Raw genomic sequence first — 24571 nt, 5'->3', positions numbered from 1 at the left:
CAATTTTGTCTTACACTCTTTACAGTTGAGGATTTGAGATGATACGCCTGAATTTCTTCATATGAACTGTGCCACTAAATAGGTTGTGCCCGTGTGCTTTCCTTTTCCCCCTATATTTTAGGTGTTGATAATGCTTCAGAGAAAGATAAATGGGATAAAGATCGAAACGAAATGGACCTAGTTGCCTTTTACTTTTGCGGCTTTTGCCACATGAGAAGAGCCAGGAGGAGAGTAACCTGAAAACAGTAGCTCTTTGTTTCAGTCGGGTGCGATCACAGTCAGGTGCAGATAGCACAAGTGTGTTTGTAGGTGGTTCACATTGACTTCTAAAATTAAGTTTATGAGTCTGTATTATTCCAATCATAATGGGGTTATTAATGTTCAGAGTAATAATCTACCAAGTCAATAAAAATTTGTAACTTCCCAAAGATCTTCCTTGGCAAAAAGAAACTTCCAAAAGATCTTGTGTTATAGTCATATCCTGTAATGGAGCATTAAGACCTCAATTGGACCATAAAATGGCCAACATAACTGCTACTTTAAGAGCACTGGTATAAATATATGTTTATGTATGATACCCCCAAAAACATCACAAGTTGATTCACTGCAAGAAGCCAAGAACAGATAAGCTAGCATTAGTATAATAGTATTGTTTCCCTGTTTCATTCATTATACTTCCTCCACAACCCAAGTTTCTTCTATGGCGATGAAGAGCAAAAAGCCTAGCCAGGGTCGCCAAAAGATTGTGATTGCCAAAATACCAAAGAGAAGTAACTTACAAGTCACATTCTCGAAACGTTGTTCAGGACTCTTCAAAAAGGCTAGTGAGCTCTGCACACTCTGTGGAGTTGAGATTGTGATCATAGTCTTTTCTCCGGCTAACAAGCCATTCTCTTTTGGCCATCCTAGTGTTGAGAGCCTCATCGGCCGTTTTCTTACTCCAAGCCATTTATCATTTTCCAGTAGTACTCAACAAGCTCAGTACTGCAGGGAGGTTAGTGTTGAACATAAGCTCAATATGCGGCTAACACAGGCTCAAGCTTGGAGGCTGAGAAACATCGAGGAGAAGCACTTGACAAGCTGAGTGAAGACAGCGAGAGATCAAGCCATTGTTGGTGGGAAAAATCCATTGAGGAACTTGGATTGGATGAGCTTCAGACATTGAAGGCTGCGTTGGAGGAGCTCAAGAAGAATGTGACTGAAGAAGTCCACAAAATGAATGACCCTTGCAATTCTTCAGTACCATTCTTTATGATGAATGGTATTCAACTTGATCATCGTCTTTCCGAGAGAAAAGCCGTTGAGATTAATGTATCACATGGTTCCATGATCCCTCCTAGTGCCTATAGATTTGGTTATGGACATGGCTTTTTCTGAAATTTCCTTTGTTTTAGTTAATTGCTCTTCTTTCTTTAGAGGCAGTTACAAGCTAGCACCTTGCTAGCACTTAATAATTGGTGTTCTGTCTTTCAATTATGATTGTAGATATGTAGCTATGAGTTTAGTTTGCAAGCATCTTTATCTTTATGGCATTGGATCATAATCCATATGCCTATAAGAAGAATTATATGATATTCTAATCATTATAAAGCAGATAAGTTGAGCAGTTACATCTTAATAAATACTAAATGCATGAGGGAAATCTTAATTAATAGATTTCTACAGGGTTTTATGTGAGTTCATAAAACCTATAGTCAGATCCTCTACAAGATGGCTTGGAGGCAACTACTATTCAACTCACATGAGCATTTGGACCGCATTCAACAACTGGTAAGATAAGATTTTCTTTAGGTCTTAATGTGAGTTATGAACTAACCACTAGCTAGCAACAAGCCTTTGTTATTAAAGGCCTCCATTTGTTCTGAATCATGATGCTCTTCTTGCTGATATCTTGATTGATGGGAACAATTGAAAGCTTGATGAGATGCTTGAAGCCTCGAAGTTGATTTTGTCCAAATAACAATAAATTTGCCAACTTGGTTTGGTATTACTAGTGGTGCTTGTATTTGGTGTCCTACTTCTAATCGAGTACAGAGCTAGAGAACATTTAACTGAGGGTGCTGCTTATGTTCTTTGCAAGACCCTCTAACATATCATATACTTGTACCGTACGCAAAAGATGATCTGCAGTACGTAGCTTTTTTTTTGTAGTTATAATGTGGAGGATTGGCTAATGAATAATCTGAAGTCTAAGGTTTTTAAGAAAATGGATGTGCTGTTATTATTATTCCTGATTTTTAAGCTTTCCCTTCTTTGCCAATATTAGCATCATGCACTTCATTGAGTCTTGGGTGGAAGCCACTAGACCAATGTCTAATACTGAAGCACAGCCTCCTCCACAAGGCTATATATGTTAAAAGAAAACACAATGCTTGAGGTATATATATATATATATATATATTTTTAACTGTGAATGATGATCAGCCATGGCGGCTGGTCTCTTGGAGGCAGTGCTTTGTGATTCTAGATCTAGGGTTTTTTTTTGTTGTTGTTGGGCTTTTGGGCCTCGGTGTGTTATTTTCTATTGGATATAGGTTAATTAAGCTTTTGTCTATTGGGCTTCCGGGTCTAGGACCTTTGCTTCCTTATGTACATCTACTTCTACATTTGTAAATTTGTAATTGTTTTGTTAATGAATGAACTATTTGACCAACAAAAAAAAAAACTGTGAATGATGCTTAGCTGCTGACCGAGCTTTGGAAGCAAGTTTAAAGTTTACAAGTAAGCTTTATATATTGACGGTATTGTGAAGTTTCTCTAGCGGTAAAGGCCTCCACTCCCTCTGAATCTATAAAATCTGATGCTCTTGTTGCTGATTTCTTTATTGCTGAACAGTAATGGAACATTTTAAGGTAACGAGGTGCTTGAAGCCTTAAAGTTGATATGGTCATGGACATCATAAACTTTACCTACTGGGTTTTGTAGTAATATGATCGAGTGATACTTGTATTTGGTGTCCTACTTGTAATTGTAAATTCAGCTTTTGTTATCAAACTGACTCTGGTGAACCAGCAGTACGTAGTATGTGAAGAATGTGTTCTCTATATGCAATAATTATAGCTCTTTTGCTCCCTTCCTGCAGCGGAGCTTTAGCTACAACTTGAGGATTCCTCCCAAGTCTAGGACAGGCTCTTAACTAACTCTTACAGAGCGAAAAGAAATAACTAAGTTTATGACTTACATATTATACAATGCTCCAGTTAAGTCTACCTTATCATATACTTACTACCTATGAAAGATGATCTGAGGTAGCTGCTGCACTCTTACTGCGTCTAAAAAATTTGGACTGGCTAACGGATATTCTGAATTGTAATAAACCTCAGCACATCGGGAAATGGAGGTGCGCTCTGTATTATGCACTTCAACTAGGTGGATGCCATTATGCCAATAGACCAGTCTCTGGCAAGCCTTTTTGTATTAAAGTGGCAACCTCCTCCACAAGGCTATGTTAAGCTGAATAAAGATAGCTCAAGAAGGGAACATTTCTGTAACTATAATTAATGCGGGAGGTGAGATATATCTTAGGTGCTGAGGTGTGAAGTCTCTACTTTAGACTTAGAACTGCTAGAGATGAACACATGTAAGGTCATTGTAGAGACAGATTCAGTTTGGTGATCAACTTAGGGTGTTCTCAGGTTGATCCAATCGGCAAATGGGATGGCTCACCCTTTTTAGACAGAAAATGTCGTTTTCTTCATGTTAATATCTCACTCACCAACCTTCTATGCATTGCTGAGGAATGGATGGAAAGAACACTTTGCACTTTTGGGCAAAATATCCAAAGGATCGGATTCCAATGTCGTAAACATTTTCTCTCTCTTTTTTGGTTATAAATGTTATAAACCTGGTGGGTTCATTTCAAGAGTACGTACATGAATTTGATTATTCAACATGGATTGTGCTTAAAAATCATTATCTGAGGTCTTTCAGATGAAGCTGCTTTGAAATACAACAGCAATTGTACTTAGGCTGGGACTCCGGCCATGAGCTCTGCCGAACAACTCCTAGTTAGTTCAGGAGTGGCGTGACCTTTACACAACAATCAGATAGTTGATTGAGCTAGCCTTGGATTTCACATATATGTAACACGATGCCACTGCCAAGCAAGAAAACATGTGTGTTTTTGTTTTTAATTTAGTAAAAGGCTTAAAGCAATATGTTGAACGATTTGCAATTGAATGAGCCTTGAATAGAATAACCAAAAGAAGCAAGAGCTCATTGTTTCAGTCAGGTGCAGGCTGCAGCTACTACAAGGATACGTTTAATTTGTAAGTGGATGTGCATATCATGTCAATCATAATGTGTTATATTATTAGTTCTCAACTTCTCATAGTAATTATATCACTTAAGTGGAGAAGAAATCGTAACTTCCAGAAGATCTTGTGGAAATCATATATGGTAATTGGAGCATTAAGTCCCCATTGGGACAATAATTGTGCTACTTTAAGAGCACTGGTATAAATACATGCTTCTGGATACCCCCAAACCATCACAAGTTGATCAACTACACAACAAAAGCTGTCTCTGATTGTCTGTATATTCTCCAAAAATTCAAGTTTCTACTATGGCAATGCAGATCAAGAAGCCAAGCCAGGGTCGCCAAAAGATTGCAATCACCAAAATTCCCAACAGGAGTAATTTACAAGTCACATTCTCGAAACGTTGTGCAGGACTGTTCAAGAAGGCTAGTGAGCTCTGCACACTTTGTGGAGTTGAGATTGCAATAGTAGTCTTTTCTCCTTCCAACAAGCCCTTCTCTTTCGGCCATCCTAGCATTAAGACCCTCATCGGCCGCTTTCTTTCTCCAAGCCCTTCATCATTTCCCAGTAGTACTCAACAAGCTCTGTACCCCAGGAAGGTTAGTGTTGAACATGAGCTCAACATGCAGCTAACCGGGACTCAAGGCCGACTGGAGGCTGAGAAAAAGCGAGGAGAAGAGCTTGACAAGATGAGTAAAGACAGCCAGCGATCGAGTCATTGTTGGTGGGAGAAGCCAATTGAGGAACTTGGATTGGATGAGCTCCAGATGTTGAAGGCTGCAATGGAGGAGCTCAAGAAGAATGTGATTGAACAAGTCCACAAAATGAATGGTCCTGCCAAATTTGCAGTACCAATATTCTCTGTGATGAATCTTGATCATCATCTTTCTGAGAGAAAGTTTGCTGAGATTAATGGATGTCATGGTTCCATGATCCCTTCTTGTGCCTATGGCTATGGACATGGTTCTTTTTTTTTAAGGCGGTTACAACTTACAAGCTAGCAATGATAACTCTTGTCTTTCAGTTATGATCGTAATTGAATAATTATAAAATTGGGATTTGCAATGTCTCTCTGGTTAGATTTCACAATCAGAAAACCAATCTACCAATGAAACCAATTACTGGTAACAATGGTTTTTTTGAGTCTAGGTTAGTGACAACAGCTTAGGTTTCTCTTGCAAATCCAAATCCAAATCCCTTGTGTGCACGAGGTCAAGATTTTATGGCTCTATGACATGTTCCTATTAAAATGTATAAGTCTGTTCTAAACACCATTATGAAAAAAATATAAAAAGTTGTGTTTATAAATTGGAAGTTAAATAATCAGCCATAACTAGAATAAAACTCAAGTTATAAGTTGAGTTGATGAATGTCTAAGTAAATAAATTTGTAACCCTAATAACTCTCAACTCTAATTCCAAAGTTCTTTCACATTTGAATTTGATCAAGTTTGAGGGCACGTTTACTTAGTTGGAATGAGAATTGATATCATTCCCTTTATTAAGACGGCTTGGTTTCAAGGTAACAATGTAACATACACATGTTGTTTATTTTTGTTATTTCTTTGTATCTTATAAGAGCAACTCCAACAATATAGGATTATAGGGAATCTTTGATTTTTCTCTACTTTAGAGAAAAATAAGTCTCTTTTACTTCAACAGATTCTCTATAACTATCCCTATTTTAGGGAAAGTGAGGAATTTTCTCTATATTTACAGCGAACTCTAAATTAATTTTAATAATTTTAGAGATTAGTGTAAAATAGGGAATCTGTTTGAGTTGGAGAAGAAAAAGAGGCTAAAGTTTTGACTTTTACTTCTTTATAATATAGAAATTATACAGAAGCTGTTGGAGTTGTTCTGAGACCCTAAACCCTTTTTCTGTTTTGAACTGAGAAACCCTTAAACCCCAGTTGGACAAAAGTCCGGCTCCGAGCTCTGTTCTTGAACCCGGCTCCTGGGTAACCACTAAACTCTCCTTCTTCATTCTTTACTCTACTTTTACTGATTTTCTCTCTCAAAGTCGATTGCGCTTTTCTGGGTTCTCTTATGACTCTGTAAACTTTCATTTGCTTGTATTATTACAGACGCCTTCAAAGGGCAAGAAGAACTCAAAGTCCCAATCGAGGGACAGCTTTGCCTCTTCTGGGTCGATCGATTTTGAACCCAATGAAGTGGGTTTTGCCACCTCTCTTGAACAAGCTTCCAGTAAATACCCATCTCTGATTGCGAAATCTGCTTTCATTGGTCAAGTCACCGATGTCGATGACACCTCCAAAAGCTGTAAGATTTGGCTTTCAGAGCCTTCCATGGTTGCCAATTCCTTCACTCCTGGCTCCATTGTATCGGTAATGTGTTCTATATGAGGACTACTACTACTGTGTTTGTGTTTGTGTTTCTTGTTTCACTTTTTTGAAGCAATGTTGGGGGACTGAACCATGTTTGTGAACTTATTCGATTGCAGGTGTCACTACCTTGTTTGAGAAGTAGAGTTTCAGAGAGCTTTCCTCTCAGCTCATTAGCAGATGAATGTGCTAGATGTTTCGGGGTTGAGTCTTGCCAAGGTTTGGCTAATGAACCAGGGAACTACTTTGCTCTTGCAACTATATTTCCTTCTTCTAAGGTTTGAATTACAACTGGTTATTGTCTTAATTCATATTCTCTCTGTGCTCTAGAATTATAGTTGATATGACAATCATGATGAATGGTTTTCCAAAAGAGAAAGGAAAAAAAAATAAAAAAAAAGTCCTGGATGTATTGCTATGCTATGAGTTACTGTTTTGCTGTGGTATAACTGTTTCCCTACGGGGTTTTCACTATGAACTTGTGATTGTAAGAGGAATGCTCCAAACTTCACTTGTACCTTGTAAGATTTGAACTTTCGAACAACATCCTGCAATCAGGATTGGACAATGTAAGACTTGAATTAGCTGGGTGCAATTTGGATGGAAAACTTTGTTCATTAATGCCTTTATGACTTTTAGAGATTGGAACTCTAATCATGATCCACATTATCCTAAGACATTTTCTTTACTTTTATTCTTGTATTCATCTCAGGTTTCAAAGAATGGGGTACGACTGTCTTCAAATCTTTCAAAAACCATGGGTTGTCTTGCATCAGGCAGGATCATATTTATCCACTCCGTACAAAATACAGTCCGAGCTGGTCTTTTAAGTGATACAGAAAAACCATGTAGTACCAAAGATTGCCTCTCTGTGTCTGACTGTAAGGAGTTGATTTTGGAGCTACTCCATTCCAACAGTAGATTAACCATGAACACTACCTCTACAAACACTCTACAAACACTTCTGCTGAAAAATCGTTTTACCGGCCTGAAAATGGAATGCCTGCATCCCCTAAGACACCATTGAATCCATCAAAGCTTAGCTTTTCTAATAGAAGTCCATTAGCTTCACCTCGACGTGAGGAGTCAGCATCAAGTGTAATCACTGCAGATGAAAAATTTGTTGAACCTTTTGATGTTGAAGAGGTTTTAGGGGATGACACTTCAAAAAGACTTCTTCAGACGTGTGCCACTACATGGTTGTATTCTCGTTGTTTACTTCGTGGAAATCTAGTGACTATTCCAGTGCTTTCACAGCATTGTTTACTTCGAGTCATTGGTGCTAAGAGTTCATCAGATGATAAAGCTAATCATGACTTGCTTCATGAGTCCTCCGAGTTAGTGGACAAAGTAAATGATGCTTTTCTAGTGAAGCGGGAAACAAAAGTATGCTTTCATCTGCCATCAAACCTGGAATCTAAAAGAACAGATCTTTCTACAGTGCAATGCAAGGATACTATAGCTAAAACAGGAGATGACTCATCAAGACTGGGTGGTCTTTCAAAAGAATATGCAGTTTTGAAGGACATCATAATATCATCATCTATGGACACCTTGTCACGGTATGTGATACGTCATATGACATGTTATTGCTTTGTAGTAGTGTAACCTACTTTTTCTTGGCATACTAAGCTTGGGGATATCTACAATCTTTTATCATTAAATCCTATAGCTGCTACTTTTGGTGGGAATATTCATTTGTTATAAAACCATCAACATGTTAGATGTATATGCCCCAATGGTTTAATATAGAATATCTCTAATAGTTGCTGGTGAGCTTCCCTCTGTTAAACGAGTACATCGTTGAATCTAAATGACTTAATAATCTAATTAGTATATGTCAACCACCAATGATGAAATTTCCAGACGAACTCTGATAAAATTTCTAGAAATTTTCATGTAATGAGGCATTACAATTTTCTTCTAAAAGAAAAAGAACTAAGTAGTTACAATATCCTCGGATGCATTAATCTTGTGATTTGTATATAAGAAATATAGCTGTTTTTGGGAAAGTATATAATTGTTGTGTTCAGTTAACACATTGCACCTGGTGGAAAAACATGGTTTTGATTTCTCATTATTTATTCATTCTTTTACTACATTCATTCATGCATATCCTTCTTATAATTAGTCTTGGTTTACGACCTACAAAGGGAGTGCTTCTTCATGGTCCACCTGGTACGGGAAAGACTTCTTTGGCTCGATTATGTGCCCGTGATGCTGGTGTCAACTTTTTCTCTGTCAATGGACCTGAAGTTGTGAGTCAGTACTATGGAAAAAGTGAGCAAGCCTTACGTGAAGTTTTTGACTCAGCTAGCCAAGCTGCACCTTCTGTGGTTAGGTTTCTTCTCCCTTTTAATTTTCATGCCCTGTATTTTAAGGGATCATTATTCTTTTGTCGGTAGAGTTAGTGGTGATGCATGTGGTGGTAAAGTTAATTTGACCTATGCAAACATAGGATTATGCTTTTATGTCCAAACTTTCATGGTAATGTTGTGCCTATATGTGTAAATGTACAATTGTGCCTTCAAGGGATCACTATTATCTTGTAGTAGAGTGATGATGCATGTGGTGGTAAAGTTAATTGTTCTCGATGCCCTTATGTCCAAATTTTAACGGTAACAGTGAAGCCCATTGTGGTGCAGTAATGTGAGGGTGGCAATCTTTCGGGCCTCTGTTTCTGGGGAGTTTAAAGATTTCACTCTTTCCTCTATTCTTTTAGATTGGAAAGCAGTTGTAATTTAGGGTCCTTTGTCCAGTCTAATTTGGTGGGCACTTGAGCCTACTTGGCTATTACTCTAACTATCTTCTCTAGCTTCTGTTTGTGTGGACTCCTTCTCCACTTTGTTGTATTTTCTTTTTATGATTTAATCAATAAAAGATGTTTCTTTTCAAAAATAGGAAAAAAAGAAAAAAAGCTACTGTAATGTTGATTGGATGTATAATGTCAACATTTCAGTAGTTTTATTTATTTTTTTTTTATTTTTTTTATTTTTTGGGAATTGAAAAAAAGAGTATTAATTTTGACTGGATTATTTAATTTGATTATATTACCAAATTCCTTTCCTTTGAGAAACTAGCTGGTTCATTCTCAAATTTAGTTTTGCCTTCTCTCTAATGGATTCTGGCTGCCAGGTATTCATTGATGAGTTGGATGCAATTGCACCTGCAAGGAAAGAGGGAGGTGAAGAGCTATCTCTGAGAATGGTTGCTACACTGCTGAATTTGATGGATGGGATTAGTACAACTGAAAGAGTACTTGTAATTGCTGCTACCAACAGGCCTGATAGTATTGAGCCTGCACTCAGACGACCTGGAAGACTTGACAGGGAAATTGAAATAGGTAATATGACATTTTTTTCGTAGTATTTATTTGTTTATTTTTGGGTAATAACCAAAATTTTCTGAATACTTTTGTTGTTATACTTGTAACAAGCATTAGGTAGCCTACGCGGTAAACTTTTTCACATGGAAATTGTTACGAGTATTTATTCATTTTTTTGGAAAAATAGTTGGATGAAGGTTTCTTTGTCCATTGATTGATACTGGTAGTCAGAACTGGTTTTCTTCATTTTGTATCTCAAGTTAATCTCTTTCTTTTTGGAAACTGATATTCAGGAGTGCCGTCTCCCAAGCAACGGCTTGAGATTCTACATGTTCTTGTTGGTGAAATGGAGCACTGTCTTTCAGATGTGCAAGTCCAACAACTTGCTAATGCTACACATGGTTTCGTAGGCTCTGATCTAGCTGCCCTTTGCAATGAGGCAGCCTTCAGTTCTCTTAGGCGTTATGTCAATTCTAGATATCCTCATGATTATTTGCATAGAACATCTAGTACTTATGAAGATTGTTCCAACAGTCTAATGGTACATGATTGCTTAGAAGATACAACAGACATGTCAAGGGATTACTCAGATACTGCATCTTCATCTATCACACATTTGGCGTTTTCTTCAGAGAATTGTTTGTCTGTGCATTTGAAGGGAACAAATCAAGATGATGATATTGAAGAAGAATTAAAAGTGGCTTTTAAAGATTTTGAAAGTGCCAGGATGAAAGTGAGGCCCAGTGCTATGCGAGAGGTATGGGCAATTACGTTATCTGGCAAGCGTTAGTCTATGTTGGCGTGTGAAGGTTCAATATCCCTAAAATTGTTTAATGATGTTAAATATCTTGTGCTCTCTTTAAGAAACCATCAGACAACATACCAGCACAGACCAATTTGGCTAGCTATTACTATAAATAATTGAATCCGATTGGTATTATACAAGACAACACAAATAGTTTTTTTTCCTTTCTCCTTGGATTAACTGTTCCAAGACTTCTCTGAATGTGAACATTTCATTGGCTTGATTATATAATCATACGATACTACGTGTTTGACTGATGGTGATGTAAATGGCTAATGATGTCATCAATTGTGTGACCATAGACACTGCTGTAACTTCTTATGCTCATAACACATTCCTTTAACTTGTAGGTAATCGTTGAGGTCCCGAAGGTTAATTGGGAAGATGTTGGTGGCCAGACGGAGGTGATTAGGTGAAGAATCAATTGATAGAAGCTGTAATGTGGCCCCAAAAGCACCAGGACGAATTCAAGCGTATAGGGATTTCTGCCCCAACAGGGGTCCTCATGTTTGGCCCTCCTGGTTGCAGCAAAACCCTCATGGCTCGTGCTGTAGCTTCTGAGGCACGGCTGAATTTCCTTTCTGTGAAGGGTCCAGAACTTTATAGCAAATGGGTTGGTGAATCTGAGAAGGCTGTGAGATCAGTGTTCGCAAAGGCAGGGGCTAATGCTCCAGCAATCATTTTCTTTGATGAAATTGACGGTCTTGCTGCCATTCGTGGGAAGGAAAATGATGGAGTTTCTGTTTCAGATAGGGTCATAAGTCAACTTCTTGTCGAAATGGATGGTTGGTGGCAAACTTATTATTGAATCTGCATTTATAAGCTTTTCTCCTTCATATGGTTTTTGTTTAGACCATATATTAGCATCATTGTGTAGATCATGCCCACTAAAACTTTTTCCAATATTTATGTCATTATTTTTGGTGTCCTATCCTTGAATTGATCACACTGTTAACATTAGGTTTGCAAGAAAGAGTTGATGTCACTGTTATTGCTGCTACAAATCGGCCGGACAAGATTGATAGTGCGCTTCTAAGACCAGGTCTCTCTCTCTCTCTCTCTCTCTCTCTCTCTCTCTCTCTCTCTCTCTCTCTCTCTCTCTCTCTCTCTCTCTCTCTCTCTCTCTCTCTCCAGAGTACAGTTCCTAACAATATGAAAAATGTTTTGGACAGGGCGCTTTGATCGCTTGCTATATGTGGGACCTCCAGATGAGACTGATCGTGAAGAGATATTCCGTATCCATTTGAACAATATGAAATGCAGCTATATCAACAGACGTGATCTTGCTCGTCAGACCGCAGGCTATACAGGTGCTGATATTAGATTAATCTGTCGGGAAGCAGGTCTTGCAGCGATTGAGGTTCGATATAGTCCTAAAATCGTTACAGAGAGTTTATTTTTCTGTTTTTGAATCTCTTCATCAATCCATGATTTTGTTGTGCTGTCAGGAGAGCTTATGCCGTAAGGAGAGCCTTGATGCCTTAGAAATCAAAATGCAACATTTAGAGACTGCGATTAGACAAGTGAAGCCAACAAAAACTCAATTTTATCAAGAGCTATCAGGAAAGTTTCAAAGACTCGTTATTTCTAATATAAACCCAGGGAATTCATCTTAGTCTCTACAAACGTCAATTTTGATGGGAGGTGTGGTTTCTGCTACCTCAGCAAATTGTACTACTAACGGAGAACGAGTTAATAATCGGTGTGGAATACATGGCTGAAATGGGATTGATGTATATGATTAGTTTAGGTTACACAAAAGCATTAGTTTATCAGAAACTGGGATTTTGCTTGCCCAACTGTTTGTTATTGGTATTTTTATCCTTTTTTATAGAAACTGAATCAAAACATTACGAATTAAATGTATTACATCTTTAAATTACTGTTTTTGGTCCATAAATACTCTTGCTATGTATCGCTGGGATTCTTAGTTTGGATCTTGCAGTGTAACCACTTGGCCAAGTCTAATCTTGTAGATGTGCTTTATATCAGGATATTACAGATATTAAGCGCCACAGTAGCACATTCCGAGACTTTTGAGGCAAATGGCATTGCCAATACTGGTCACTTCCTCACATGAGACATAAAACTGGCACTGCATCGCTGTGCCACCAATATATTGAATCGACTTCTTTCCGTCAACTCCACCGTATTATAGGGTTTGCTAAAGTTCAGATCATGAATTTTTTTTTTTTTTTTTTTTTTTTTAAACCAAGAAAACTATAAGATCTTCAGCAGCCTTTAAAGGCATGAGGTGACCGGTGGGTGATGAGAAAATAATAGAATTTCTGGATCTTCAATTGGATTTTTCCATTTGCGCAATATAAGCTGGTATCAGAAGAACAGAAAATTGCTATTGCTTATAATCTCACAGTAAACTTACGTTGATTACAATAGCTGGTATCAGAACAACAGAAAAATGGGAACTATTATTAGTCTTCCAATGGACAATGTGAATCAAATGGTGTCGAGTATCATTTTGAGAACGAAATTTTTTAACTAATTACCTAGACATTGTATAATACTTTACCGATAAACTGTAGAAAGTTGATGAAAATTTTACAAATAGTCAGTCTTTTATCTCATATCCATTGTGAGCTCAACATAGTTGCGGATAGCTTAGGCTTAACTAAGCAAAGTACTGGTCAAGCCTGGCCTTAGCAACTTGCAAGTTGCCTTTGATGATCTTACCTCATTATCATGAATCGATTCCTGAATAACACTTATGGCACGTTTTGCTTACATTCCAAGTCATGAATCGAAGACAACTGGAATGGAATAAGTCATGAATCGGAGACAACTGGAATAAGAGAAGAAAATAATCGATATGAGAATCATTTCTAAACTCATACCCCTCCCCTTGGTTATCAAACTAGTGACACGTTTACTTATCTAGAATGAGAATGGAAATGAAGAGAATGATTCTGATGTATGAGATTTTCTGCGTTTACTAACATATATATGTATGGGAACGATTCCAATAGATGAGATTCATGAGTTTACTTACATATAGACATTAAAACGGGTGCGGGTCCCACCTCATTATCAAGAATCAATTCTTGAATTTGATAATTAGGGGGCATGGGTTTAGGAATGATTCTCATGCCCCTTTTTTTCCTTCTCCAATTTCAGTTGTCTCCATGACTTTTTCCATTCCAGTTGTCTCCGGTTCATGACTTTTTTCCATTTCAAGTAAGTAAACGTACACTAGGGTTATTCAGGAATCGATTCCTGATAATGAGGTGGGAACCACACCTATTCAAATACCTATATATGTTAGTAAACACAAGAAATCTCATACACCGGAATCATTCCCTTCATTTTTATTCCCATTTTAGGTAAGTAAACATGCCATTTCATAAGCAATGGGGCGTATAGGTTTAGGAATGATTCCCATACTGGTTCTTTCCTTCTCTCATTCCAGTTGTCTCCGATTCATGACTTTTCTCATTCTAATTAAGTAAACGTGTCATCGTGTCTAGTGAGACCTTGAGTTGTTGCTACAACTAGTTTTAATTTTGCTTGTTTCTTATGTGTGTTTGTTTCGGTCCACCTTCATTGATTTTGTTAAGCATTTTTTTGAACAATGGTACTCAAAGATTATAATGTGATTTATTTTTTATAACATTTCAAAGCCAAAAAATAAAGGTCAGCTTATAATAAGGACTACTAATTTTAGTACTTCATGAGAATTAGTGTTATGCGAGTCCAGACATAACGCCTAAAAGGTCAACTTGCGTGTGTAACACATAAAAGGTCAAGCGAATGTGTGTAATTAGTAAAAAAAGATGGAACAAATTTTTTTATTAAAAAATATGTAATTAACATATAAAAACTCAAGTGAGCGTGTATAAAGAGACTAGCATCGATGCAGCCATGTTCCCCTGGTCAGCAGCTGACCATGGGGAATATGGTCACTCACCGTCCGATTGAAATCGGTCGGTTGATTGCTAAGTGATGAAATCTGAGATGAGAGCTGTCAACCGTCCGATTGAAATCGGACGGTGAGTGACCATATTCCCCATGGTCAGCTGCTGACCAGGGGAACACTACTGAGCATCGATGAAGAGAAAAAAAAACTCCATTTGTTATTTTTAATGTTATGCGAGTCCAGCACATTACAACAATGGGCCAACAGCCAACCTCCAATGGGCCAAGTCCCTTGTCCAATACAGTCTGTCATTCTCATATGCTTGCAGAATCTGCACTCACACTATGAGGAATTCCCCAAAACAATACAAATTCATTTTCAGGTATATCAACAAATTCACTTATATACTTTGATCTTCACAACACCATACATCATTATGATCATATGGACCTCTGTAATTCGAATCCACAGTGCCTCGTATATATATAGCAGATAGTAGCCAACTCTTTTTTGGTCTCAAGCTCAGAATAGCTAGCTAGCTCGCTGGCCCGAAAAGGCAAATTCCTTTTTAAATTTTAAATGAACATTCTCTTCCATTTTACACAATTTGATTTCCTTTTTGGCTTTTTCACCCCAAAATAATTTTTTTCATTATTTATTTATATATAAGAGAAAATTTTACAAATTGTGACTCAACTATGACTCGTTTGACACTTTGGTCACCTAATTTTTAAATATATCATTTTGGTCACTCAACTATTACTCTGTCAATCACTTTAGTCATTGAAAGGGTATTTTGTCTCACTTTAATCACTTCTCTCATCCATTTCAATTCAGATTTCTCAATTTTTCACAATTGATTGGTCGAAAATATCATTGATATTGTGGCAAATAATTTTTTTTTAATGAAAAAAATTAATGAATAACAGAGTTAAAGTTGAATGATCAAAGTGATTATGTGATCAAAATGTCGAACAGGTAAAACTTGAGTGACCATTTATGATATTCTTCCTATATATAAAATTAGTTTTGTAAGACTAACCACGTCACCTAGGCCCAAAAAAAGTAAAAAAATAAAAAGAAAGAGAAAACGTTTGGGCCTGGCTAACGATTCAAACCGGCAAAAGCCCTAAAACGGTCTGACTGACTCACCACTACAAAACTATTTGACCATCTGGAAAAATCCACAGAAACGTTAGCAAGTCAAAAAGTAAAACATAGACCGGTAATTAAAAAACAGGGTTAGTTGGAGGTTACGCTAAGGGTTAAAACCTAAACACCAAAACGCCGCCGTTGTTGAAATTGCAGCATGTCCAATTGTCCAGGTTCTTAGTAAACTAGCTTCCAACAGAAGCATCATCGTCCCTCTTGTTATTGGAACAGACTCATTCTATATTGTCACTTAATATAAGGTCTCTGGTCTGGTCTGGTCTTCTCTTGGCTGGCTAGCTCTCACCAGTTTCCAGTCACCAACTACAGCAATGGCTTCCATAATACAAATGCTTTGTTGGGTTTTGACAATTCTCTTCTCGATCTCTGCATGTAACTGAAAACATTTATTATGTTTGGAGTTTTAGGGTTAATTTTTCACCGTTATGATATTATATATACTCGTTTCATGTTTTCTTGTCAGACAATTTGACACGCATATGGACATGTTATTTTGACAATTCATCTAAAGTTATAATAGAAAAAGAATAACAATACATTTTATTTAGGAGAGCAATGAACGCATTTACTACATCCAGCTAGAATTTTATATACGACCAGAGGTTATAAAAGAAGAGTTACAGTTACATAGTTATATCCAAGATCTTCCTCAAAATAGGCCAGGGTGATGCAATGCCGCGTTTACAAAAAGTAGTTGTCATTTGCATGAATAATTAGCAGCCATAAATCCATAATCAACAAACCACTTTTTGAAAATTCAAAACCAAAACTTATATATACATATATTAATCAACTTTATTTATTTTTTTATTCAAAACATGGGGACTAGTATTATATTATACGAGGCTAATTATTAAAAATGGGGAAAAAAGGTAGCAAAAATCTATCCCTTACTCGTTTCAGGCATTCTTTTGCATTAAGGCTTAAGCAATAGAGACAATACTATATCCAAATCTGAAACTCCCATTAGGATGTACAGCATAATCAATACAGCTGCAGAGATTATATAAAGGACATGTATGTTTAGTGGTGGAAAATTCCACCTATGATATTTTTACAAGTTTATGAACGAATTGTTGTCGATGCAGTAACTTGGTTCAATTATATGTAAATGTGTAAAACAAATGTGATAACTTTCAGGGCCGGTCCTGAGATTCTAATGGCCTGAGGCGAAGAATTAAAATGTGGCCTCCCGTATATATGTGTATGTGTGTGTGTATATTTGCTCCAAATAACAATAAAAAATCATGTATTTTGAATAAAAGTAAATATGAAATTAATAACAAAACAAAAGTATATGAATTTTTATTCCCTACATAAATTTATGAATAAACTAACTAACCATGTGGAAAAAGGAAAGGAAAAGTTTATTTTTTTTAAAAGGAAAAAGGAAAAGTTTATATGGAAAAGGAAGAAGAAAAAAAAATGGTGGGCTGGGCCACGGGGTCCAAGAAAATTAAACTTAAGAGATTGAATATGGCAAGGTTCGAGAAGATGCAAACTGATTTCAGTTCCGCTGGAGCAACATGCCATTTGTTGTTTGTAAAGGAAAAAAAAAAATATATATATATATATAGTATCTTTAACACATCTACAGAAACTACGGAGGCCCCCGAGAGCCAGCCGCCTCAGGCGACAGCCCTCAGGGCCGGCCCTGATAACTTTGTTGTTAATGTTGTAAATTTGGTTCAACTAAATTGTAATTTTGGTTCAATTATATGTAAATGAGTGTATGATAAACATCCAAGTACTCTAGACAACCCCGTTTAGTGGTTATTAATCCTCAGGCTAGGACTCAGGCTAGGACTCAGGTCCCATAGAAATGAAGAATTTATGTGCAACCTCAATCATATTATCAAAATGACACAGATGACAGTGACGTGCATGGTTATAGTTAAGCTGTCATTGTTTTAAAGAATGACAAATCTTCTGCTAGCTTTGTTCTATGAGAAAAAAGGTTTTGACTGGCATGGAATAAAAACTGTCATTCCAATTTCGAAAACCAGGTCTGGAAAAAAAAAAAAAAAAAGATGATGAAAAACCCCGTCCAAATCAAGCATCCAAATTCCACAAAAAGCAAACGTTTCGCTGCATTACATCTTGTTCATCACTAACACATCACTTAAGTGAACTCCAAATCTATCTTCGTCAAAAAAAAAAAAAAAATTTTTTTTATCAAAACTAGAGTTCAATTGGTTTTCTCTGGTTTTTGCTGCATAATAAGCTGTGACGCATGGTAGGGAATAAGCCATAGGGTTGGTGATGATGGCGCAACTGATTTGGTAGTGTAAAATCTGAAATGATTTTTGCCATGTAATTGTTTAACGATAGTGGTTGGGTTGGAATATTAGGTCCTTAATTAATATCCTAGGTCTTAATTTAATTACCATTAATTATCATTTCTTCATTAAAATGACTAATTCGACCTTTCATGTATGGCCCAGATGTGACTGGCAGTATAAGAGAGGCCAGCAAAGAACAAACCAATTACATGCAAGTGAAGCAGACCTAGTAGGGTTCCGAGCTCAAATCATGTTTTACTAGTACGTACTGCTGCCCTCTCTGCTAGCTTAAGCGCTGAATTTCAGCAAACAAGTTCATGTCAGTGCACCTTCAGGTGTTCTTGTTCTATACACCAGACTAGTACCAATAATCTTTACTTGAGGATTAGGTTCAGTTTTTTATTTTTTACTGTGACTGTGAGGGAGCTTAGCTAGGTCCACTTGGAAAGAAGGGTGATGTGGGCTGGTTTGTCTGGATCTAAGTAGGAAGATACGAAAATGAGAGAGAGAGAGCTGCTTCATGCTCCTCTCACGCACTATACTATGTCGTTTTGTGCAATTTGATTGGGTCCACCGACCTGTAGGCCTCAGCTTCTCTCTCTTTCTCTCTCTCAATTCAATTTCAATATGTATTTTATTTTCTGGAGGAAAAAACCTTCAGTTAAATTCTGGAAAAGAAGGGAGAATTAATGAATATGAATTAAAATAAAATAAAATATTTGCTGTGTATATGTGTTACTGTATGTGCATGACACCAAATCATAGAAACCATAACAAACATCCCCTTGCTCTCAGAATTTTTCATTTAAGCCAAGACAGAAAAAAAAAAAAAGTAGAAACAGAAGCATCAAACCCCAGCTATGGAGTTTATTCCTCTTTCTCCTTCCTCTTCATCAACTCTTCTAGCTTTCTTCAAATCTTTTGCTTGATATTAATCAATTTCTAGGCTTGTTATTTGTTTTTGTACTAATCCAAAAGCTCTCTCCCATCCTATGATTCCTATTGCTGGCTTTTGGAATCTTTGGGATAAGATTTAAGCAGGAGTACTGACTCAAATTGCTTGTGGGGTTCTTCTAGAATCTTTCAGATTTATAAGGGCCTGCCAACCAAGAGAAACAATTCAGCAAGGAAAGAAATATGGCTGCATCTTCTTCTTCGCTTTTCGGAATTAGAGAAGAAGATCAAAACTTGATGAAGCAACAGCAGCATTCCAGCTCCACACCAACATCATCCACAGCCGCCGCGCCTCTGGCACCACCACCGCAGAAGAAGAAGAGAAACCAACCTGGAACACCAAGCAAGTATCCAAAAACTTTTTTTTCCTTTATGTTTCTTCTACCCAACAAAACCAGAAGAACTTCTTCTGAAAAATCAATTGAATTGTTCATTTCCGCGAAAGGAACCCTAGCTAATTGAGAGTACAAGCTTGTTGGAATTGAAATGGGATCGATACAACACAAGAGTTTTTGTATAAATATTTGATGATATTGTCTTGTAGTATTTCTTGTTGTGATTAATAAATATGAGTTTTTTTTTTTTTGGTTCTAATTGAAAGTCTTGTTGTTTGTCATTTTTCATAACAGATCCAGAAGCGGAAGTGATAGCACTATCTCCCAAGACCCTAATGGCAACAAACAGGTTCATATGTGAGGTATGCAACAAAGGGTTCCAAAGGGAGCAGAACCTACAGCTCCACAGAAGAGGACACAACCTGCCTTGGAAACTAAAGCAGAAGACTACAAAAGAACCCAAACGCAAGGTCTACCTGTGCCCGGAGCCCACCTGCGTCCATCACGACCCGTCTAGGGCCCTCGGCGACCTCACCGGAATCAAGAAGCACTTCTCCAGAAAGCACGGCGAGAAGAAGTGGAAATGCGACAAGTGCTCCAAGCGCTACGCCGTTCAGTCTGATTGGAAGGCGCATTCTAAGACTTGCGGCACTCGGGAGTACCGATGCGACTGTGGTACTCTCTTCTCCAGGTAAAACAACAACAATTCTCTAGAGACTTGAGTTAGCTCATTTTCCCATTAATTAATCATACGCATAATCATATCAAAAAAAGCAGCAGCAGCATCAGTCACTTCGATCACTGCTTTTTTTTCTGCTTCGTTTAGGATTTAGATTCCTCGAGTGACAAGAGAAGGGAAAAAGGCTAGCGTTTCACGCTTTTAGTATGCGTTAATTTTCTCTCTTTTCGAAAAGGGTCCTCTCTTTCTCTCATTTTTCTTTTTTCAAACTTATCCGATTTTAATTCTTTTAAAATTTCTGTTTTCGGGAATTAGGAAATAGCAGCAAAACATGCTCTCACGTGAAAGATCTCTGGAAACTAGCATGGTCGTAGTGATTTCATGTTACATTACATGTTCAGTCCAATCGTTCATTCATCCATCATACCCCAAAAACAAAAAGAAAAAAAAAGAAAAAAAAAGAAAAGGGTAGCAGACTAAGCAGTAGTACTTGTACTAGTTCATTTTCGTTTCCTTTCTTTTGTTTTACATCGGAAACACCGCCCTGGTCTCTTCTCTCTTTCTCTCTCTCAATTTAGCTTAGCTTTTTCGATCGTACTCACGTGTTGTTATGCCATGTATGTTCGTAAGTGGTAACAGTGGTGCTTGCTGTTACAGTCAATGTTAATTTGTTCTCTTCTGAGTTGGCCAAGTGTGACCATTATTGCTCTGCTCTTTCAGGTTCTCCTTCCTTCAATTTCATCATCGATCATCATCTTTCATAACCCAGTTCAAAAGAAATCATCTTTCATAACGCTAGCTTAAGCTGGCTAAGCTATGGCGACGCTCTCTCTCTCTCTCTCTCTAGCAAGCTCTCTCTGAACTGGTTTTAAACGGGAAAAAGACGGACATTTCATGAGTTGTGTATTGATTAATGATAAGACGTTTATTGATTAATTACATTTCATCAGAGTACAGGGCATTTCTCTTGTTGCATTTATTGAACACTCCTGAAATTGCAGTTCTTGGTTGTTTATTTGATTCAGAATTTTCTCACATTCTGGACAATTTCGCTCTCACATACCTTTTTAAATTTCTTGCATCTGATTAGGACACTTTGGTTAACTTCCTTCTGCAATCTCTAGCTACCTTCTATTCTTTCGATTCTACATTAACTAACCGCAGTATATGACAATTATTAAATGTGTCCATCCCCTCTCTTTGAGTTTTCAATTGAGCCTTCACATTAGGGTTTTGATCCAGCTACCTCCATTTATTTCTATATATCTTTCTGAAGCTTCACTACATACATTAAATTTTCATATTTGGTAAACATTGAAATCAATATCATATAGGTATGGGTTACCATTTTAGTGATAGTGAAATTAACGATCGGTGATTTTATGAATTATCTGAAGCTTAGTGGGTCCATTGATTAAATCACTTCATATTCCGGCCAATAATGATACCTGGATTACACTGTACATATATTGGTGTAATATCCAGACATGACTTTCTACTCAGAAAATGTTTAGCCTAGTTTACAATGAAAGATGATGATGGAAACATCCAATCACTGGCTTTCTTTAATTTATGAATGCAGGAGGGACAGTTTTATCACTCATAGGGCCTTCTGTGATGCACTGGCTCAGGAAAGTGCAAGACATCAACCTAATCTGAGCAGCCTTGGCAGCAACTTATATGGAGGTACCAGCAACACTGGCCTAGCCTTATCTCATCATCACCATCAACAACAAGTTGTGGGTCCTAACATTGATCATCATCACCACAACAATCAATCAACGGCTGCTGACATCTTACGACTCGGAGGCGGCAGCGGCAATGCCCGGACCGGACAGTTCGATCATCTCCTTTCTCCTCCTTCCATGGGGTCGTCTTTTGGTCCGGCGCAATCTTCGGCACCCTTCTTCATTAATCAAGACCAATCTAGCCAGCAATACCATCACGATCAAGAACAGTTGCAGAGCAAACAATTCCATGGACTGATGCAATTTTCTGATCATCAGAACAACAACTCTTCCTCAGGAGGCAATCTGTTTAACCTACCTTTCTTATCAAACAGCAACAACAGCAACAACGCCGGTGGCACCAATAGTACTAATCTACTGCTTCATCCTGATCACCAGTACAACAGTAATGGCGGTGAAGGCGGGTCGAGTCTCTTCTCAGGTCACATGATGGGTGGAGGCGGTGGTGATCACATGAGCTCCGGCAATGTCTCTTCGCTCTATAGTTCTCAAGTACAAAACAACCATCATGGTGCAGGTGCAGCCGTCTCGCACATGTCCGCCACAGCGCTGCTTCAGAAGGCGGCTCAAATGGGGTCAACTACTTCGAGCAACAATACTTCTGCCTCGCTCCTAAGAAGCTTTGGAAGCACTTCCTCGACTAAATCTGAACGCCCCGCCGCGGCGGCCTCCCTTGTTCCTGCCAATTTAGGCGGCATTTTTGGTGGTGGCAGTGAAAATGAGAACAACCTCCAAGACCTAATGAACTCTTTTGCTGCTGGAGGGAGCTCCTCTATTTTCGGAACCGGGTCTTTTGGCAGTGGATTTCATGACGTGGCAAGTAGGGACGAGCCCAAGTTGCCGGCGGTGAGCATAGGAGCCGGGTCTGATAGGTTAACTAGGGATTTTCTTGGTGTTGGTCAGATTGTTAGGAGTATGAGCGGTGGGCAACAACAAACTCAGATCGAGCATATGAGCTCCTTGGATTCAGAGAGCAATGCTGCGCCGTCAACCCAATCTTTTGGAGGAGGTGGGAATTTTTAGTGAACGAAAAAAGGTACGTGAAAATTAGTGACCTAGCGAGTAAATTAATTATCTATATGAGTTAGTTTTCTTTGGTAATTGTGTCCTAAACACTGCTGGCTTTCTACTGTTCACTTTCTCTGGCTTGTCTTTGGTATATGTTGGTTTTCTTGTGTCAAATTTTAAAAGAAAATTTTCTGACACAATGTCTTGCATGGTCACATAGTGTGGAGGCAGTCATGACCCATGGGCCATGACCTGGAGTACACATTTTGGGTCTTGTCTTTTTGTTTTTATATTATCAATCACTTTTTTCTTTTAGTGGTTTTAACTTATACTTTGGCCACCTGTACGTAGCCACCAGAGTCACGAGTGCTCGATCTTTCACTCGACTACTCAGATGGATTAAAGATCTTCTCTAGCTCAGTAAAGCTTGCACTTTCGATGAACACATGAACAATTGTCAGAACAAAAACTACGTACATTGATTTCAGAAAGCAAAACATAATTAATCTACCTTTACATATTTTACCTTTTCTCTTTGTTTGTTAACACCTTCTGTATGATGAGCTTGATCGAAATTGTTGTTTCATTGACCATAATGAGTTTGCCATAACTCAAAAAAAAGGAAAAACAAAACCCTAATAAGCTAGAAACTTAACACTAATATTGCTGTCTTTTTCATTATGATAAAGGTAAAATTTTACTACCACTAAGTTTTGTTTTGTTTGCAGGGAGTGTGGATTAAGTTGAGTGCCATGAAGGAATTAGTGCAAGGTTCTTCGAGCTGTATATTTCGTCTTCTTTTTCTATTTTCTTTCTTTTTTGAAACCTCAACAAGTGTTTGGGGCCAGGGAACTAATTTTCAGAAATCAATTAAGGCTAGAACTTCTTGGTAGTTTTAATTGAATGACTGGTAGACAATTTATCCTATCTCATGTTAAAACTCATTTTCTTTATGTATTAGCTAGCATTTAGCAGTTTCAACAAAATTCAAATCCATAGGAGCTTTCATTAATGACTTCTAATTTTATCAGTATTGCAACTGCTTCTTCGTGTTTCAAGAGGCGTTACCAAGTACGTTACATATAGAGAGTTGGAAATTGGAATAACATTAATGAGCAAACACATGGCTCATATTTTGTTAAGTGATTTGTGAGCTAAGTCGCTAACACATAAAAAAAATGTATAAAAACAACATCAAATAAATTGAGTGTTAATAATTGCCTTTATAATTTCATGAAGATCGAAATTTGGTATAAACTATGTATTAGTGTAATTGGTAGAAGATCTCTAGCTAGTTCGGATCCCATCCTCCCAAATATTGTAGATATGAAACCTACTCTTATGATGACTTATTTTTCGTCTGATTAATTGAGGTTTTGTGATGCAACCTTGTATATTATAATAAAACTCTTAGTTAGGGATCCAGCTATGAGTTTCATCATGGTTTTGTGATAGCTGGATCCCTAACTATGAGTTTCATCATGTTAGATGAGGCTCAAAGTTCAAATTTTCTCTCTCTAAAATCAACGACACCAAAAAGACTGTAAAAATGCAAGTGAAGCTAGCCTAGATGGTCTTGGCGGTCATTACCCATCTCAATGCATATACATATATATCTTGAAAAAAGAAAAACAAAATAGAAAAGATACTAGCATTGTGCTGCCTCTTTAAGTCTAAGAAGTTCAGTTCAGTGTGGCAATGTACTGGACAAGTCTGGAAGAATGACTTTTAGCGTGTGTAGCTAGGGAGCCAAGATGGAAAGACTCAGTTTCATTATTTAGAACGTAGAGC

General features: G+C 37.6%; 2 protein-coding genes and 2 pseudogenes across 2 annotated transcripts; all 4 read left to right on the top strand.

Moving 5' to 3' along the window:
* Positions 1 to 706: 706 nt before the first annotated feature.
* Positions 707 to 1377, top strand: LOC133709062 (agamous-like MADS-box protein AGL61; annotated as a pseudogene).
* A 3187-nt stretch (positions 1378 to 4564) lies between these two features.
* Positions 4565 to 5260, top strand: LOC133709057 (agamous-like MADS-box protein AGL61). Its single transcript, XM_062134659.1, has one exon. The coding sequence runs from the start codon at positions 4565 to 4567 to the stop codon at positions 5258 to 5260; it is 696 nt and encodes a 231-aa protein (XP_061990643.1).
* A 474-nt stretch (positions 5261 to 5734) lies between these two features.
* Positions 5735 to 12719, top strand: LOC133709056 (calmodulin-interacting protein 111-like; annotated as a pseudogene).
* Positions 12720 to 18700: 5981 nt separating this feature from the next.
* Positions 18701 to 23838, top strand: LOC133710093 (protein indeterminate-domain 5, chloroplastic). The gene is made up of 4 exons (XM_062136075.1): positions 18701 to 19353; positions 19640 to 20036; positions 21607 to 22808; positions 23509 to 23838. Exons 1-3 carry the CDS (start codon positions 19194 to 19196, stop codon positions 22793 to 22795), a joined length of 1746 nt encoding a protein of 581 aa, XP_061992059.1. The 5' UTR covers positions 18701 to 19193; the 3' UTR covers positions 22796 to 22808; positions 23509 to 23838.
* The last annotated feature ends 733 nt before the right edge of the window (positions 23839 to 24571 follow it).

The sequence above is a fragment of the Rosa rugosa genome, chromosome 5 (assembly GCF_958449725.1).
Source record: "Rosa rugosa chromosome 5, drRosRugo1.1, whole genome shotgun sequence".
In the NCBI taxonomy this organism is placed as follows: Eukaryota; Viridiplantae; Streptophyta; class Magnoliopsida; order Rosales; family Rosaceae; genus Rosa; species Rosa rugosa.
The sequence above is the reverse complement of the archived record's forward strand: the minus strand, read 5'-3'. Positions and strand labels throughout refer to the sequence as shown.

Excerpts from the sequence above, each read along its gene's own strand:
- LOC133709057 (XM_062134659.1), top strand. The coding sequence starts at position 4,565 with ATGGCAATGCAGATCAAGAAGCCAAGCCAGGGTCGCCAAAAGATTGCA.
- LOC133710093 (XM_062136075.1), top strand. The coding sequence starts at position 19,194 with ATGGCTGCATCTTCTTCTTCGCTTTTCGGAATTAGAGAAGAAGATCAA. Across the intron at positions 19,354-19,639 it reads AAACCAACCTGGAACACCAA|ATCCAGAAGCGGAAGTGATA; the intron begins GCAAGTATCCAA and ends TTTTCATAACAG. Across the intron at positions 20,037-21,606 it reads TGTGGTACTCTCTTCTCCAG|GAGGGACAGTTTTATCACTC; the intron begins GTAAAACAACAA and ends TTATGAATGCAG.